Source organism: Austrofundulus limnaeus, unplaced genomic scaffold (assembly GCF_001266775.1).
Source record: "Austrofundulus limnaeus strain Quisiro unplaced genomic scaffold, Austrofundulus_limnaeus-1.0 Scaffold597, whole genome shotgun sequence".
In the NCBI taxonomy this organism is placed as follows: Eukaryota; Metazoa; Chordata; class Actinopteri; order Cyprinodontiformes; family Rivulidae; genus Austrofundulus; species Austrofundulus limnaeus.
In genome coordinates, this window is record NW_013952999.1 from 20,938 (window position 1) to 38,321 (window position 17,384).

Consider the following 17,384-nt stretch of genomic DNA (forward strand, 5'->3'; position numbering starts at 1 on the left):
TATATTATATTATATTATATTATAATTTTTCTCTAAAATAATGGTGTTAATATATAAAAATATAGTTGACGAACTTTTTTACTTTCTTTAAGTTTGACCTGCTGGTGTAAGACCTGTTTCTCAGGTCCACTTCATCTCATCCACCAGCTAGTCTTAATCTGGCCATTTGGCCTCTTGCTGTGGGATTAAGACATGCTCAGGTCTTTCTGTGTGTGGCTACTTTCAGCTCTCAGTTTGACGACTCCTCAGTTGATCCTATTTTCTTTTTAACCAGTTTCCTCCTTGTGTACCAGACTTAGGGCTTTATTAGTCTTTCACCCTGAACTTTTGCTGTTAACCTCAAACTCCCTTCCTGTTCCCTGTACACAGCACTCCTGGGCAGTTTTAGCCAAAGTAATCACATTTAAAAAGATTTACATTTTTAAAAGTTGCAGATGTACACATACTGTCAGTTAACATTCAGCCAGAGAGTTTGTCTTGTGAATAAAACAAAGTTAGCAGAAGGAAATCGTTCTCTACTGAAACAAAAACAAAAAAATAAAGAAAACAAAGTTTGATTCCAGAGAATTGAAGATATACTTTTCCAAGCATGCTGTGCTGTGTAGGATCTGACTCATTTTGAGGTTATAAATGATTATAAATAGAGCTGGGCATAGACTAAAATTTTAATCGTGATTAATCTCAAAATATTTTTGCGATTAATTGCGATTAATCTCAATTATTTTGTTTTAGAAACGATCACTGGATGTCTACAATTGTATGTTGCAATACATGTGTGACACTTCAGTTTTTCTTTTCTTTTTCATTTTAACTTCTTATTGTTGTATTTTTTCCTGACAACTGGGGCCTCATCTATCTTTCTTTCCTCACTCATTTGGAACGACAAAAAAACTTTGAATTTAATTTTATTATTCTGTACAAAACTTAACTGACTCAAATATGTTTAGAGCGTTTTAGGTACTGTTTTACATAAAAAATGAACAATACATTTTCAAAAACTTTAAACAAATAAGGCAAAACAAGCCGGTCTCGCTTTTTCCTTTTCCTCCCACACGTTGGTCAGCCTCTGTTTGTTTACCCTGGTTTTAAACTGAAGTGATATTCTGGGCTCGAACTGCTTCGGTGGTGAGAGTTTAGCTGTGCAGTGCTAATAGAGAACTTTATTTCCTTCCAGCCCACCGTTGGGAAAAGTTTTAAAATAAAAAATGCCCTGAAGAGTCTGACAGCTTCAGGCATGTTACCTCCTCGGCTGCACGCTCAACAAAAAGGCTCTCATTGGATGAGAAGCACGATGAAGGCTATCTAAAGCCAACAGTGATCAAGATCCCTCCTTTCCGCGGCGACCACTGGGTTTGTGTGTGTCTGTGTGTGCGCGTCTTCCCGGGCAACACAAAGAACGGAGATCAGACAAAGAAATATAAAGAAACAGCGTTAATGTGCGTTAAAAAATTTATCGCCGTTAATTGTCGGCTGCTTTAATGTGATAACGCATTAACGTGCCCAGCACTTGTATATATATATATATATATATTTATATAATTTGCCCTTAGCATTTACCTATACTGCCTATACCAGCCCTGACTCACAATACTCAGAAGTAGAGGAGCTAATTACCCACCGTCATAAAGAGCTAAAAGTTCAACAGTTACCTCTAAATATGGATATTTGTACTTTTGCACAGGTTCATCTGTTGTATGCATCAAACGAGTCAAAGTCACATTCAGTGCTGAAGTACAGCTTGGCAGTGGACCTGTTTCAAACGCATCCAGAATTTTGCTAAATTCTGCTAAATTTCATTTGATAAACATAACCTAAGGTGATGTGTTCATGGTTTCTGAATAAACACTCTGCTGCACTCTATTTCATTCATCCATATTGTTGTACTTAATAAAAGGTACGTTTTATTATCTATAGTAATAGACAAATGATTATACATATGGATGTCATTTGTTTTTTTCTTGCTTATTGTTTTACTATTTAAGTGTGTTCTTTTTGTTGATATTTTTGTTTTTCTCTTGTCTCTGAGGTAAACACTTTGGCCTTGACGTCATTCCTGGATTACTCTTTGATGAGACCTTCCCCCCTGTAGCTCTGCGCTCCTCATGACGCTGCAGTTAGAAGTGGGTCAGCTCAGCATTAGGCGGTGTGAAGGTTTCAGTCTAAATGCTGCTTCAGTAATCAGGCTCTGTCTGCGAGTAGAGTTAGAGACTGTTTCATTCAAACTACAGAAGGTAAGCAGTATAACTAAACCACTCTTTGGTTTTTCAATTAGACTCAAATCAAGCTTTTTAGACAGTATTGAGTTAGTGTTTTTTATTTAACACTAATTAAACATTTAGTCTTTTCATCTCAGATAGTGCAGCGTGTGTCACTGCTGTGTTAAAGCAAGAATCTTTGCCAAGTCAAATCTTTCTTTGTGCTTAACCAATTTTCCCTCAAAAATGAATTTGTTCTATCCGTTTACAGAAGAAAAACTTTGTGACTTTCATGGCAGAGGCCCTGGATTTCAGCTCTGCAGAGGACAGTATGCTCACACAGTGGAAACCTTCCAGCAGACACAGCAGGAAGTCTGGCTGTTCCAACATCTTTTCAGGAGTGAACCTGCATCAGCTGCACAGGCTGTTCAGAACAGCAGGCGACAGAAACGCTGAGCACCGGGCCAAGCTGGTGTGCCAGGAGATGGAGGCAGATATGGAAGGAGAAGAGGAGGGACAGCAGAAGGAGGGAGAGGAACGGGAGGATGAAGCAGGCCTGGCACAGGCCTTGGTGGGGCTCAGAGTTCGAGCAAGAAATAAGACCGGACTAAGGTCAGAAGGACACAGTGACCACAAGATACTCAGAGCATCGGGGTTCATCAGGTAACGTCTTATTGTAGAATTGCTCCAGACTTCATGTGGTTTTTGTTAAATGAGTGATAAAATCGTAAAGATCCTCCATACCGTGTCCTCATATTCCTGCAGACATTCACAAACTGTCCCACACTCCCCACTGAGCAACACAGTAATGGATTTGTGAGTTTACAAAGTGGTACAACTGTGCCAAATGTACGGCGCCCGCGAGGGGACATGGGGGATTTTTTTCCTTTTGCGTTACCTCGCAATACTTTTGCGTTACCTCGCAATATTTTTACATTCCCTCGCAATACCTTTGCGTTCCTTCGCAATACTTTTGCGTTACCTCGCAATACTTTTGCGTTACCTCGCAATATTTTTGCATTACCTCACAATACTTTTGCGTTTACCTTTGCGTTCCCTCGCAATATTGTTTTGCGTTCCCACGCAATACCTTTGCGTTACCTCGCAATACTTTTTTGCGTTCCCACGCAATACCTTTGCGTTACCTCGCAATACTTTTGCGTTACCTCGCAATACTTTTGCGTTACCTCGCAATACTTTTGTATTACATCGCAATACTTTTGCGTTCCCTCGCAATATTGCTTTGCATTCCCACACAATACCTTTGCGTTCCCTCGCAATATTGTTTTGCGTTCCCTCACAATACCTTTGCGTTCCCTCGCAATACNTTTGCATTACCTCGCAATACTTTTGCGTTACCTCGCAATACTTTTGCATTCCCACACAATACCTTTGCGTTCCCTCACAATACCTTTGTGTCCCCCGCAATATTGTTTTGCGTTCCCTCACAATACCTTTGTGTTCCCTCGCAATACCTTTGCGTTCCCTTGCAATACCTTTGCGTTCCCTCGCAATATTGTTTTGCATTCCCAAGCAATACCTTTGCGGTCCCTTGCAATACTTTTGCATTACATAGAAATACTTTTGCGTTACCTCGCAATATTGTTTTGCGTTCCCACGCAAAAGTTTGTTTTGAATATGAACTGAATTAAATCAGACTTTTATTTTGAAATATCCGGTTACGAAAACAGGATGTTTCGCCACAAGTTCATGAAATTGACATTGATGTTGCGTGGCTGCACTGTTAAAATATCAGCATATGACATACTTCCATGCGTGGCTGTGTGATATATTCATTCTGAAGCTGAATTAAAGCAGTAGGCTAACTCGCTAATGGTAAACATGTGAGTTTGTTAATAAAACAGCAGGCACAATAGTGATAAACTACTTTTTCGAGGTAAATAATATTGCGTGGGAACGCAAAAGAAAAATAATCTCCCGTGCCCCCTTGCGGGCTCCGCACAAATGTGCTGTGGTCAGCCTGGTTTGGTACAGACTCAGTAAACGTTCTGCAGTTTTGTACAAACACACAAGTTGGTTAAAATCACACACACGTGGGAGTTTTCTTTCTCATCAAGCTGACATCAGAGCATGGAGCAGTAGACTGAATCAGATCAGATTAAACTGAAAGCCCTTGCAGATATTTGACAAAGTCACTGCTGTAAACAGCTGCACAGGGGCATGGGCACCTCTAGTAGATATGGAGGGGGGCCAGATGGGAGCTAGAAATGAATGTAGGGGGAAAAAAGCTGCAACAGTGAAGTAAAGGAATCACTTTTTGATGTAAATTTACATGTTTTTAACTAAAATTAGTAACTGAGAACAGCACGGCCACTATTTAACTCACTGAAGCGTGTTTTCTTTTGAATTTGTACTTATTTATATGCATACATTTCTGCACCAGAAAAGCGTGGGATGGCCCGTCTGGGTCGAGGGAGAGTCTCTGCCTCAAGTGGAAGGGTTTAAGTACCTGGGTGTCTTGTTCGTGAGTGATGGTAGGACGGAGCGAGAGATGGATCGACGGATTGGGACCCCGTCCTCAGTAATGAGGGTGTTGCAGTGGTGTTGATTAAAAAGTTTAATCGAAAAGCAAAGCCCTGGATTTACTATGTTCCAACCCTCACCTGTGGTCATGAGGTGTGGATCATGACCAAAAGCACAAGTGGCCAAAATGAGCTTTCTTCATAGGGTGGCCGGGTTCAGCCTTAAAGATTCTGTGAAAAGCTCTGTCATTGGGGGGGGGGGGAGGCTCAGAGTAGAGCCGCTGCTCCTATCCATCAAAACAAGTCTGTTGAGGGGGTTCCTGTATGCCTCCCTTTAGAGGAGTTCCAGGCACACCCACTGGTAGGAGGCATGAAGACCCAGGACTCACTGGAGGGATTATGGATCCTCTCTGGCCTGGGAAAGCCTCAGGGTCCCCCAGGATGAGCTGGATAGTGTCGCTGGGGAGAGGGATGTCTGGGTCTCTCTCCTGGACCTGTTGCCTCCTCGACCTGACTACAAATAAACCTAATAGGTGGTGTACCCCTCACCACCTACTAGGGTCCTGAGGACATTGGTTTTTTGCAACACACTATTTTATTCTGTTCAACTTAGAGACATGATGTCTGTCATCAGGCAGAATAACTTAAGTTCTTTTTCTTATTTAAATATTTCAATTTAAGAAAATAATTTAATCCTTTTAACTATTGATTGTTCAAAAACAAGGTTTTTCAGTGTTTATGGCATTCTACTAATCCCAAAAATCTATGGGAAGTTAAAAATCCAATGAAAACCAAAGCTCAGGGCTCAGGACAAAAGACCGTCAGGTCAAGGGTGGGCAGCAAATGTACAGGGGTGCCCCTTGTCCCTCTAGCCACCCCCTGGTTGTGCCCCTGCACAGGAGCTTTCTAAAACAATACGCACAGTTAAGGAAATGTCATAACTGTTCAATAATATTTATCTTATATGTTATGCTATTGTGGATCCACCTACACCAGCATTTTGATGTGAAACTATTAGTTATTATGTTCAAACTGCAGCTTAATAAAGGGTTGGTGATAGTTTTTAATCTTAGGCAAATTTCTGTTCTTGTCTTTAGGGTTGAAGAGCCTTCAGTTGCCTTCGCTGTTGAGGACAATTTGACACAAAGTCTGGAAGAATTTGAGCAGCCGACCACAGAAGAGGACGTTCCAGAGATACAAAACCCCTTCAAATCAGCTTCATGGAGGGTGGGCGTGAGGCTGGAGAGTTCCAGAGACTCTGAACGCTACTTACACCGCATCCTCCACTGAACGCCACACACAGAAAAGCTGCAAGAAATGTATATATCCTGGGTTTGCACAGTGTCTGTTGCCATGCACTCTTCATAGTAGACCCCAGAACACTCAAGTGGTTTTTCAAGGAAAACGAAATGTTTGAAAATCAGTTGTGTGTTGGTTCAGCTTGAAACTGCAGGATTACTACATGCAATCATCAGTGGAACACTGCGGTTTTGTCAAACACTTTAATGTTTTCAGACATATTTTAGGGGTTTATACCATGACTGGTTGAATTCATGCAATAACTTTTACCTTTATTGTTTAATGTTCAAAGGGCATCTTGATTCAATTACAAAAATGAAAATGTATCAGCTAAGCCGCATGGGTTCTGAGAGGATTTCCAAGCTAAATGAAACATGTTTCACAGCAAGTTGTTAAGAAATCAGTGTTAGCAATTTGTAGCTGAACTGTGAGTTTTGAATTTAAACAGCTAGATATGAGTTTGAGAATAAAGAGAACCAATGAAAATGAGCTCATAACCATGAAATCAAAATATAATAAAATAATAAAGCATAAGGTGGGTTGTTATAACTGTGATTTGCTATCAATAAACAGCCAAAAGGCTAAAATGTTTTTGTCTTTGAGGAAGGTATCTCTCAGGGGAGGTTCTAGGGGAGGGGCCACAGGGGCATTGGCCCCATCTGCCAAGAGTGACCGCAGTTCCACTTCCAAACAGTAGAGGCGATAATGAGTCAAATAGAAAAGTCCAGCATGAAGCAAGCTTACACAAGTCTTTTTCAATTTGAATAATACTGCAGAAAAAGTTTTTTAACTGACAACGATGGCTGGATTTTCTCACATCTTGTGTGTTTGAAAGTATTTCATTTATGTACAGTAAAACTCATGTAAAACTGATGAGAATTTGCTGTTCGGGGTTTTACAAGTGTCTGATCACGTGTGACTGATTTAATTTGTACACCTTACAAAAACTTGGGATTTATGTGCAAGCATGTTGAACAAATACTTGGCCCCCCTGTGAATACTGCGGCCCCTTGATGGCCCCGTACACTGAAAAATCCTAGATCCACCACTGATACTATACACTTGTCATTCACAACACACAGTATTCTGGGAGCCGTGTCATGGTATCACATGAAGCTGCACATAACTTCAACGCCATCATTTCTCAAAATAAAATTTTGGTTTCAAACTGTGGTGTAAACAGCAGCGATATGCATTCCTTCAAGTTCTTTAAGTTTAGCTTATATGGGCACTTTAAAGAGCTGAGTAATATCCTTGGACAATGTCCTGATGCATCTCAGTAATCCAGGTAAAAAATCAAAAAGAAAAAAATTGTGTAGGTCTTCTGGACGGGTTCTTCTCTAATGAAACGTTTTGTCTCTTCTCCAAGAGACTTCTTCAGTCTGAGAGTTTCAGGCAAAATTCAGGCTTTTAAGCACTGCCTCCATGTGACTGATACTCACATCACCTGGCTATCGTTGACACCTAATTAACACCTATTGTTAACAGTGGGTGGAGTGATACTGGCAATAGCAGCACTGTAGGAGGGGGACAACTGAAAACGGAGGCCTCCACCTCTGTTTAATGATGGACGGTCTTTCTTCACAAAAATGGCTTCTTTTACTCCTCTCTCAAACCAACGTTCCTCTCTATCAAGAATGAGAACATCCTCATCTCTGAAAGAGTGACCGCTGGCCTGTAAATGAGTGAAAACTGCAGAGTTCTGGCCATTAGATGTAGCTCGTCTGTGTTGGGACATTCTTTTGAATAGTGGTTGCTTTGTTTCCCCGATGTATAACTGGTCGCAGTCCTCCTGGCACTTAACAGCATATACAACWTTGCTCTGTTTGTGCCGGGGCACCGGATCTTTGGGGTGAACCAGCCTTTGCCGTAATGTGTTTTGGGGTTTGAAAGCCACTGGGACATCATGTTTAGAAAATAAATGTCTGTTTCTCCGAAACACCCGCAACATACGGAATAACCACTGGTTTGGGTCTGGGTTTGGACAAGATTTTTCAAACAAACAAAACAACACTAACACGAAGGGTTTGTATTAATTGAATATATTTAATTATAATCTATCATTAAATATTACAATTATACAGTGCATTGTCACGTTACATTTCATGTCAGTTCAGCACAGCAGAAAGTTACTTTATCCTGTACATTTACTCAGGTCCACCCAAGAACCTGAAACAGAAGTAAAATTATTATGGCCAAGGTAGGAACCACAGAACCCCTCCTCTGCTCAATCACAGCTGCGGTACTTCATGTCCGCTTCATTGATTAATGAAATTATTCGTGGGAAAAGACAAAATCAGGCAAACAAGTCCGATGGATCTGATTTTAATAGTTGGCTTCTTTAATGAAAAGTACCTCGGCTTTGCAACGTCACCCCTCGTGCCTTATAGATGTGTAGAGAAGTAATGCACACTGTGAAACCAGTTCACATAGATTGTGTTCACACTGCAAAGAAATACAAAACACTTAGAGCCTAAATCTGTGTGTTTACCACAATAAAAGATATTCTCTTTAATAAAAAATAAATAAAAATCTGTCGTAGTGGCACTGCTTTGACCAGCCCGGGGATGTTAACTGCATAGTATAGGGTTTCTTTGTTGGTCATAACGGGTCTAACAAACAAACAAACAAACCAAAAAAAAAAAAAACTTGGAATGCAATACTTCTTGTTAAAAAAAAAGAAATGTATGAGAGGCTTTTCACTGATGTGTATGTAAGCAAACACCCAGGAGTGCACGGATATGTCGTCTCACAGATATCGCTCTCAGGAGGGAACAGAACCTCAGAAGCTTCAGTCGTTTTCGCACAAGGCACAGATGCAAACAGGGAAGATTTGTCGTGAACGTCTTCCTCTTTTGGCCTCATCTCTGCACCCACTAACCGGAACCATGAGGAGAAGCCAGTGGGTGAGGACTACTTCCAGGACAAAACCCTGTGCTATCACCCTCGGTCTTCTCCTGGCTGCGGCTCTCTGCTTCTACCACCAGGTGAAGAAGGGTTTTCTGCTTTGGAAACTCTGCGTGTAGGATTCACTGTTCGCTCTCTGCGGGGCTCGAGCCGTTTCAACGATGACCGGGGGCATCTGGACCAGCTGGAGGGGGGATTTACCGTCCTTTATGGCTTGGGTCAGGTTCAGGATCTAAGGAGAGAAAGGGTTCGGTTCACAGTAAAGCAGTGAGATCAGCTGCATTGTGTGCTGATTCTAATGGGTCAGTGTAGAACAGACTCACCTGGCCCCTCATGACAGACTGTTGTTTATGAAACTGTCCCCTGTCAAAACCAGGATCTTTCTGTAAGACATAAAGACATGCATGTTACGGTCACAGAGACTAGTCATTTATTGTTTTAACAATGGATTGTTAATTATTACAATAAAGCTTCTCTTGCCTTAAATAGTTCATAGAGGTCCTCTTCAAGATCTTTATTGAAGTTTGGGTCCGAAAGTTTGGGAAGAACTAAATCTTTGATTTCCTCGGAGAAAGAAACTTTGGCTTGAGGGAGCCACGCCCAGTAAAATGGGTCTGTGGATCAGAAAATGAATCAGTTTCTTAACAATATCCACTTTCTATCAACACAAGTCAAACACTGTTGGTATCACATAAGTTCTTACAAGCTCTCCAGGAGTCGGGGTGTTTGAGAGGGAAGGCGAGGCCGTTGTCTATGGCTGCTAACTTGATGATCGGCTCCTTTACTACGACCCAGTCTGTGTCCTGGAGAGAAAAAGACTCATTTAATATAAAAACAGGCACACAAATCCAAGTAAGATTCACTCTTTTTGTTTTTTCAAAATAAAATGAGACAAAAAGAATAATCAGGTGTTTTAATTTTTTATTTTTTTAAGTAAATTAGAAAAAAAAAAACAATTAAAACACCTAACTTTTTTTTTGTTCATTTTAATGGAAAAAACAAGTTTTTTATTTTGGTAATGTATTATTTGGGACCGGAACCATAATTTGTGGTCTAAATTCCTGGTGCATTACGTTTTCACTTGGCACTTTAGAAATGGTCAATGTCTTTTTTAAGGGGAGTCATGGCATCTCATTGAGCTCTGGGCCTGTTTTTATCAAACTACTAACCCCTAATTTACACTACATGCGTTCCGGCTCCACTCCGGTTCAAGCTCCGCTGCAAATACGCACCCATTTTAATCAATGAGAGTGTTTACACTGGCTGCGCACAGCGGTGGTGAGCGGACTGTGATCCATCAAAATTAGATCCGATCTTATTTCTGCCGCATGACGGAGCTGCGCCGGAGTCAATTTTTAAAGATTACGTCGCACCAACAGGAAGAGGAAAGAGCACAACATCCATATTTACAAAATAAGACCCTATTAGGTGGAATAATTTGTCGGAATAATGTAGAAATCCCAGCTATATTAATCAATATATGTATATACACTCACCGGCCACTTTATTAGGTACACCTGTCCAACTGCTCGTTAACACTTAATTTCTAATCAGCCAATCACATGGCGGCAACTCAGTGCATTTAGGCATGTAGACATGGTCAAGACAATCTCCTGCAGTTCAAACCGAGCATCAGTATGGGGAAGAAAGGTGATTTGAGTGCCTTTGAACGTGGCATGGTTGTTGGTGCCAGAAGGGCTGGTCTGAGTATTTCAGAAACTGCTGATCTACTGGGATTTTCACGCACAACCATCTCTAAGGTTTACAGAGAATGGTCCAAAAAAGAAAAAACATCCAGTGAGCGGCAGTCCTGTGGGCGGAAATGCCTTGTTGATGCCAGAGGTCAGAGGAGAATGGGCAGACTGGTTCGAGCTGATAGAAAGGCAACAGTGACTCAAATAACCACCCGTTACAACCGAGGTAGGCAGAAGAGCATCTCTGAACACACAACATGTCGAACTTTGAGGCAGATGGGCTTCAGCAGCAGAAGACCACACCGGGTGCCACTCCTTTCAGCTAAGAACAGGAAACTGAGGCTACAATTTGCACAAGCTCATCGAAATTGGACAAGAGAAGATTGGAAAAACGTTGCCTGGTCTGATGAGTCTCGATTTCTGCTGCGACATTCGGATGGTAGGGTCAGAATTTGGCGTCAACAACATGAAAGCATGGATCCATCCTGCCTTGTATCAACGGTTCAGGCTGGTGGTGGTGGTGTCATGGTGTGGGGAATCTTTTCTTGGCACTCTTTGGGCCCCTTGGTACCAATTGAGCATCGTTGCAACGCCACAGCCTACCTGAGTATTGTTGCTGACCATGTCCATCCCTTTATGACCACAATGTACCCAACATCTGATGGCTACTTTCAGCAGGATAATGTGCCATGTCATAAAGCTGGAATCATCTCAGACTGGTTTCTTGAACATGACAATGAGTTCACTGTACTCAAATGGCCTCCACAGTCACCAGATCTCAATCCAATAGAGCATCTTTGGGATGTGGTGGAACGGGAGATTCGCATCATGGATGTGCAGCCGACAAATCTGCGGCAACTGTGTAATGCCATCATGTCAATATGGACCAAAATCTCTGAGGAATGCTTCCAGCACCTTGTTGAATCTATGCCACGAAGAATTGAGGCAGTTCTGAAGGCAAAGGGGGGTCCAACCCGTTACTAGTGTGGTGTACCTAATAAAGTGGCCGGTGAGTGTATTTCTACACATATGCTGTCAGAATGTATCGCTCTGTTTGGGAAGCAGATGGAAACATGTAGCATGAAGCATATGTGTACACACACGATACAAGTGGATTTTATTTTGAAATCAAATGTTTCAAAAAGGCGACAGCGATAAAGTTTCGACCTTAGGTATCAAAAGCTTTTATATCAAGGTTTTCAGCTGTGTTTGGAGTTCGTCTTACACAGAATTAATTACTTTTTGCTGTGACTTCCACACTTATCACTGAATTTATCGCGCAATCTCCTTCCTGCACACACCTTCCCGACACCCTCCCTCCTCTGTGCGCACAAACAAACAGCTGCAAACTGCGCAGCGCAGCGCAGCGGAGACGCATGTAGTGTAAATCCAGGGTTAGAGTGGAAATTTAGACTTAAGTGTTGAAAATTTCTTATATTTGCTCCTATTCTCTGACTTAAGCATAAAAGCAAATTATAAAAATTATTCAGTCTAAGAATCACTCTTACTCTCCCAGATATTTAAGACTGCTCCAGAGGACTCTTAAGTGGTTATGAGTTGACACTAGGGCTCTGAGATGGACTGAATACAGATCTCCACCTGAGTGTTATTCTCAATGTACAGAGTAAATAAAAAATGTGGAAAAAATGTTTAGTAATACAATTAAAAAGAAATAAGGCAAAAATAAAAATAAACTATTACCGGTGCCTTATTTGTATGGTCAGTGCACTTACAAGGAGCCATTAGGCTGGCAGCTGTGAAACTTGTTAAAGAATGACGTGAATATATTCTCCAATCTTTATTTTTTTTCCCCACAAAATCTGACTCAAAGATTATCAACTTCACTGACAAATAACAGTCCATCATAAATTTAGCATTTTGACATCATTTATTTTCTTCACAAAACATTATTCAGAAAAACAGACTAAGATTAATCCTCTAATACTTATATGAAGTGGATTTTTCTTTCACAAAACATGTTACAGTATATTAAAAAAACCTAGCCAGATTAGTGTTCAAAACCAATAAAAGAGTGCTTAATTTAGCACAGGAGTGTGCACGTGTGCATTTGTGTGTGTGTGTGTGTGTGTGTGTGTCCTCACCCTGTTACCAACAGAATCCATGGGACAGTCGTACTTCAGCAGCCAGTTGTCATTTCCTCTGTCTAGATCACAGAAGAACAAACCTTTTATTCACAAGTGACAACTTTAAAAGAAAAATGTAACATCAACTAAATAAACTTAGGTTTTAATAAATATTATTTTTGTTTATTGGAAAGGTTTTACCTACCAGTGTTTCTGATAATGTAATCGAGGACGACGAGTCGTTCAAACTGCAGCTGCAGTTGTCGATTGGTGTTTTCAGGCAGAGGCTCTGCTTCAAACTTCCGCAGCCAAAAATCTGCATCCTTGTACCCGTCAACAAAGAGCTGGAAGGAGCCGACCTGGAGGAACAGAGATGGTTAATGTATGCTCTGCTCTCGATTAGATTTCATTATTAGGAATAAATTACAAGATTTTTTTTTTTTTTTTACACCAGCTACACACTGAGACCTGCTCTTTGTACATCTTCAGATATTATTGGCACTAATGTAGTGTATTGGTACTGTTGGTCTGTTTTTAAACACTGTAACAAAAGATACTTTTGAAGCAAAGTTGATCAAATATTAAACCAACTACCAAAGAAAAATGAGAATAACATTTAATAAAAGAAAAATGAGAATAACATTTAATACGTAATAAAATAATGTCCAAAATGACTCCTTGGAGTTAAAAAGCATCATTTATTTATTTGTTTGATATTTAAGGATGAATGTTTTACGTACTATTGAACGGTAGCATTAAGTTATAGATAACTGAGTGAAGATGAGCTGATTAGTGCAGAAACATTTTGTGTTACTTTACCTTGGGTGGTAGTCCGATTCTGTGGAAACGTTGACCCACTTTAGGCACCTTCTCCAGAGCTAGCTTCTTTCCTCGAGACTTCACTCTGTCTATCGCGCTGTAGTTAAACGTTTCGCTTGCCAAATACACCACCTGAAATGGAAAAGCTAATTCTGTAAAAGAAAATAACAGCAAGAACATATTTGGATGTTTTTGAGATGTTCCATATAAAAATCTATTGTAGGTTTTGATCTGAAAGCTCAGATTTTTTTTCCACTTGTTTGATGAAAAAACAATTACCGTATTTATTCATGTATAATACGACCCCCACTTTTTTGAGCTTAAAAAGCATAAAAAATTTAATCCTCAAACTACCTCCAATTTCATACAGACTTCAAGATTTTTCAGCCTTTGCAGTCTTTATACATATCAGTAAAATGATCATTGGACTGTTTATTTTATTTTAACAACATATGTACTAAAAGGTATTTTGACAACAAATATATATCAGCTGTAGCAGCATCATATGAATTCTGGTATTTTACACATAGTCCACCAGGAGGCGCCAACACAAAAGTCAGAGACTTCACATGAGATTTGGACCATCTTGTGGGGGAAAAGCAGATTACTTCCTACTGGCGAGCGCCCTCTCTGGTGGGGAAACTTTTTTCAGGGATACAAACTTTTTCAGAACACTGGTAGACGGCAGCCATTACAGATGAACATGTGTTTGTTGTTGTTCGAGGAGCGGCCTGGTCACACGCTAATGTCATTAGTTCGTATTCATTACTAAAGGTGCAGGACTGCTTTTTTCCCCATTTTTTCACATCATGTCGCCTGCCTGGATCTATTATCTCGCTCTGAGTTACGACGTAGTGTCACAGGTGAGCTCGCTTCAGCTGCTTTTTACGACACGGTCTCATTTCCGGACTCAGGCATTTTGTGAATGAAGCCGATTTTTCGGTTAAAATACATAAGTAAAAATATTTATCCGAGTATAGTACTACCCCCCAACTTTATGGATGATTTTATGGATTAAATTTTACGTATTATAACTGAATAAATACGGTATATAAATAATTGAACTATGAACTTAGCAACAGTTTGACACAAAGAGCCATTTATACAGTCATTTAAAGGTTTTCAGCTGCACCTTTGAGATTTTGTTATTTTTCTTCTGCAAAAATACTTCATGATAAATGTATTTAAAAATATGGGGGCCAGGGGGACCATGACCACCCCTAAAAAATGAAGCAGTGGCTCTTCCAATGGAGAATTTCTGAGTGTTTATCACTTTGCACCCTGAGTATCAGAACAATAATAACCTTTCCCCATGGGCTTAATTTGGTCCTACTCTGGTCAACTCGGCAGCTTCAGAGTCTTTTCATAAGCCCAACTGCTTCCAGCTCGTTCTTAGTACCTGCTCAGCTGAAGCTCCAGCCGAGTCCAGCTGAAGATTTGACTGCAGCAGACTGCAGGTCATTGATTGGCCAGAGAGCAACGTCAACCACAAAAGCATCTCCTTAACAGGAATTAAACACACCATTTTCTTTAAAAAACTCATAGCCGCAGCATTCGTTTTTGCCATTTACTTTTTAAAAATAATATAAAGAATATTCATTAAATGGCACACAAACTAACACCATGGCACTATGAGGGAGCGCAGATGTTTCTGTGCTTGTCGTCCGATGACAGAATTCAAACAGATGCACAGGATTTAAGGGCTCCAAGCGACAGAGTTGACTCAGCCACAATTTAGGAAACCGTAGCAGTGGATGGTGAGTATTTTGCGACTTTATTTCACTTGTGTCTGCCTTGGATACAAGTTTCAAGTGGTCGTGCTATGATGGCCCCACCCACATCCAGGCAGGACAAGAGTTCTATGGACAACCACTGACACCATGTGGTCTCAGGTGGAACTGAAGCGACTCCTGGTGAGACAGGACAATAAAAAAAGAGGGTTTTCAAAAGCCTGACCATCGTAACCATTTTCAGAATGCTTCGAAGGCCAGCACATAAAAATATGTTTATTACTGAATAAAATTAAGTAAAAGAGACAAAACATTAAATATTTTTAATTGAGGACAACAGCCAGTTTAAATGTAAGTGTAATGACATTTTTTGTCTGATTTGCAGTTGAACAATAAAACAAAACTTGCAACTTTTCATATGTTTTGACTCATTTTTGGTTGAACGGTTTGTTTTCATTAGCTATGTTTACATGCACAAAATTCTTTGATCGGATCGAAATGTTTTCAGATTAAATAATCAGAAAAAAAGAAAAAAAGTTCTACTTTCGTCATGAAGATAAACAAGCAGCTCCTGAGCTCAGAATGGACCTGCGACAGGTTTTAATGATGAGGGAGACGTTACTGCTCTCTGGTTCAGCTGCTGGTGACGCGCAGACTTTGTTTTGTGAAGCGGCGCAGGCTGTGTGTCTTCCTTCTTTATTGGATGAGCGAACGGGAGGAAAAGTTCTGTGCTGCTGGAAACTACAGCGCTGCTGTCCCTCCCTCCACAAAAGAGCAGAAACCAGTGGATGAAAGTCAGCAGACATTCACAGTCAGGTCAGTGTTCCACAATTAAAATAAAATAATCGGATTAAGTGTTTACATGCACGCTGTTCAGATTATCAATGGGCATAAACCACCTCTCATTCCGATTACAAATTCATTCGGATTGAGCTGAATCGGGTCAGAATAATCTGAATGYCGTGTTTACATGACGCATTTTTAGTCCGAACGACCATTTAATCCTTTTGTCAATAGCTATGTTTACATGCACAAATTTTTTTGAACGGATTGAAACGTGTTCGGATTAAATAATCCAAATGAACTGTTTACATGGACACAATCCGATCATGACAAGTGTTTACATGCACAGTGTTGTAAACTTTCAGCTCTACTTCCGTGACACAAACGTAAACAAAGCTCCTCTGTGCGCTCAGGACGGACCCGTGTCAGCTTTTAATAACGGTAGAGATGTCGTTACTCCCTGGTTGAGCTGCAGATGAAGCAATACGTTTTTTTTTTTGTTTTTTTGTTTTTTTGCGAAGCAACGTCTGCTGTTTGCCTCCTTTTTCATCTGCTAAGAGAGCGTGGAGGAAAAGTTCTGCGCAGTGCAGCGCAGCTGGAGCACTGCTGTCCCACCTCCTCTAACAGCAGAACTGGATGAAAGAAAGTCAGAAGACATGCACACACAGGTCAGTTTTCTACAATCAGAACAGGCACGTCATTCCGATTATCACTCGGCATAACCCACCCCTTTCATTCGGATTAAAAATTCATTCGGATCAGAATAATCCAAACGAGCTGTTTACACGACGCATTTTTATTCCGAACGGCCGTTTAATCCGATTACTTATGTCCATGTAAACGTAGCTACTGACTGGATATGTCACATCAAGGTTTGCGGCTAAGGCCCACAGCAGACATAATAATCAAAGCTATATTAACGCCTTTTTATTTTGGGCATTTGTACTAAATTTAGTAAATCAGCTTTTTGTAGAAGGAAAAGGAAATTTATTCTTTTTAGGATTAAAGCTAGATTGAAACAAAACTGTTGAGTTGACACGGACCAGTCCTTATGGTAAATGGTCTGTTTATTTAGCACATTTCTAGGATTCTCAAAGTGCCTTATTTACCCATTCACACAGCACTCTATGTCTCTATGAAATGTTAATCTAGATAAATCATTCAATGAAGATTAATCCATGCTTTAAATCAGTGGTTCCCAAACTTTTTATCTTCTGACCCACAAAATTTCCATGGCAAAATCTTGTGACCCCAAATATTACTGGTCTGAGTACACAAACTTTGTTAATAACCCTAAAAACACAGGCTTTTTGACAATCTGAACAGCTTGTACACAAATATAAATACTTATTTTTACTTATTTTGTGTATTTGTAATAATTATAGGGAAA

At 40.3% G+C, this 17,384-nt stretch overlaps 2 protein-coding genes across 2 annotated transcripts in view; one reads left to right on the plus strand and one right to left on the minus strand.

Moving 5' to 3' along the window:
- The first annotated feature begins 1,029 nt into the window (after positions 1 to 1,029).
- avpi1 (arginine vasopressin induced 1) lies at positions 1,030 to 6,567 on the plus strand. Its single transcript, XM_014026858.1, has 3 exons — positions 1,030 to 2,231; positions 2,467 to 2,858; positions 5,776 to 6,567. Exons 1-3 carry the CDS (start codon positions 2,103 to 2,105, stop codon positions 5,966 to 5,968), a joined length of 714 nt encoding a protein of 237 aa, XP_013882312.1. The 5' UTR covers positions 1,030 to 2,102; the 3' UTR covers positions 5,969 to 6,567.
- Positions 6,568 to 8,003: 1,436 nt separating this feature from the next.
- pi4k2a (phosphatidylinositol 4-kinase type 2 alpha) overlaps positions 8,004 to 17,384 on the minus strand; it is a gene marked incomplete in the record, with an annotated part of 13,465 nt that continues 4,084 nt past the window's right edge. The window contains 7 exon segments of the mRNA XM_014026864.1: positions 8,004 to 9,116; positions 9,208 to 9,267; positions 9,365 to 9,498; positions 9,588 to 9,687; positions 12,681 to 12,742; positions 12,868 to 13,021; positions 13,482 to 13,613. Coding sequence (XP_013882318.1) covers positions 8,955 to 9,116; positions 9,208 to 9,267; positions 9,365 to 9,498; positions 9,588 to 9,687; positions 12,681 to 12,742; positions 12,868 to 13,021; positions 13,482 to 13,613 — 804 coding nt within the window.

What these genes read in the sequence shown, in the direction of transcription:
- avpi1 (XM_014026858.1), top strand. Translation starts at nt 2,103, where the DNA reads ATGACGCTGCAGTTAGAAGTGGGTCAGCTCAGCATTAGGCGGTGTGAA. An exon ending in TTTCATTCAAACTACAGAAG is followed by an intron (nt 2,232 to 2,466) that starts GTAAGCAGTATA and finishes ATCCGTTTACAG; the next exon opens with AAGAAAAACTTTGTGACTTT. An exon ending in AGAGCATCGGGGTTCATCAG is followed by an intron (nt 2,859 to 5,775) that starts GTAACGTCTTAT and finishes TCTTGTCTTTAG; the next exon opens with GGTTGAAGAGCCTTCAGTTG.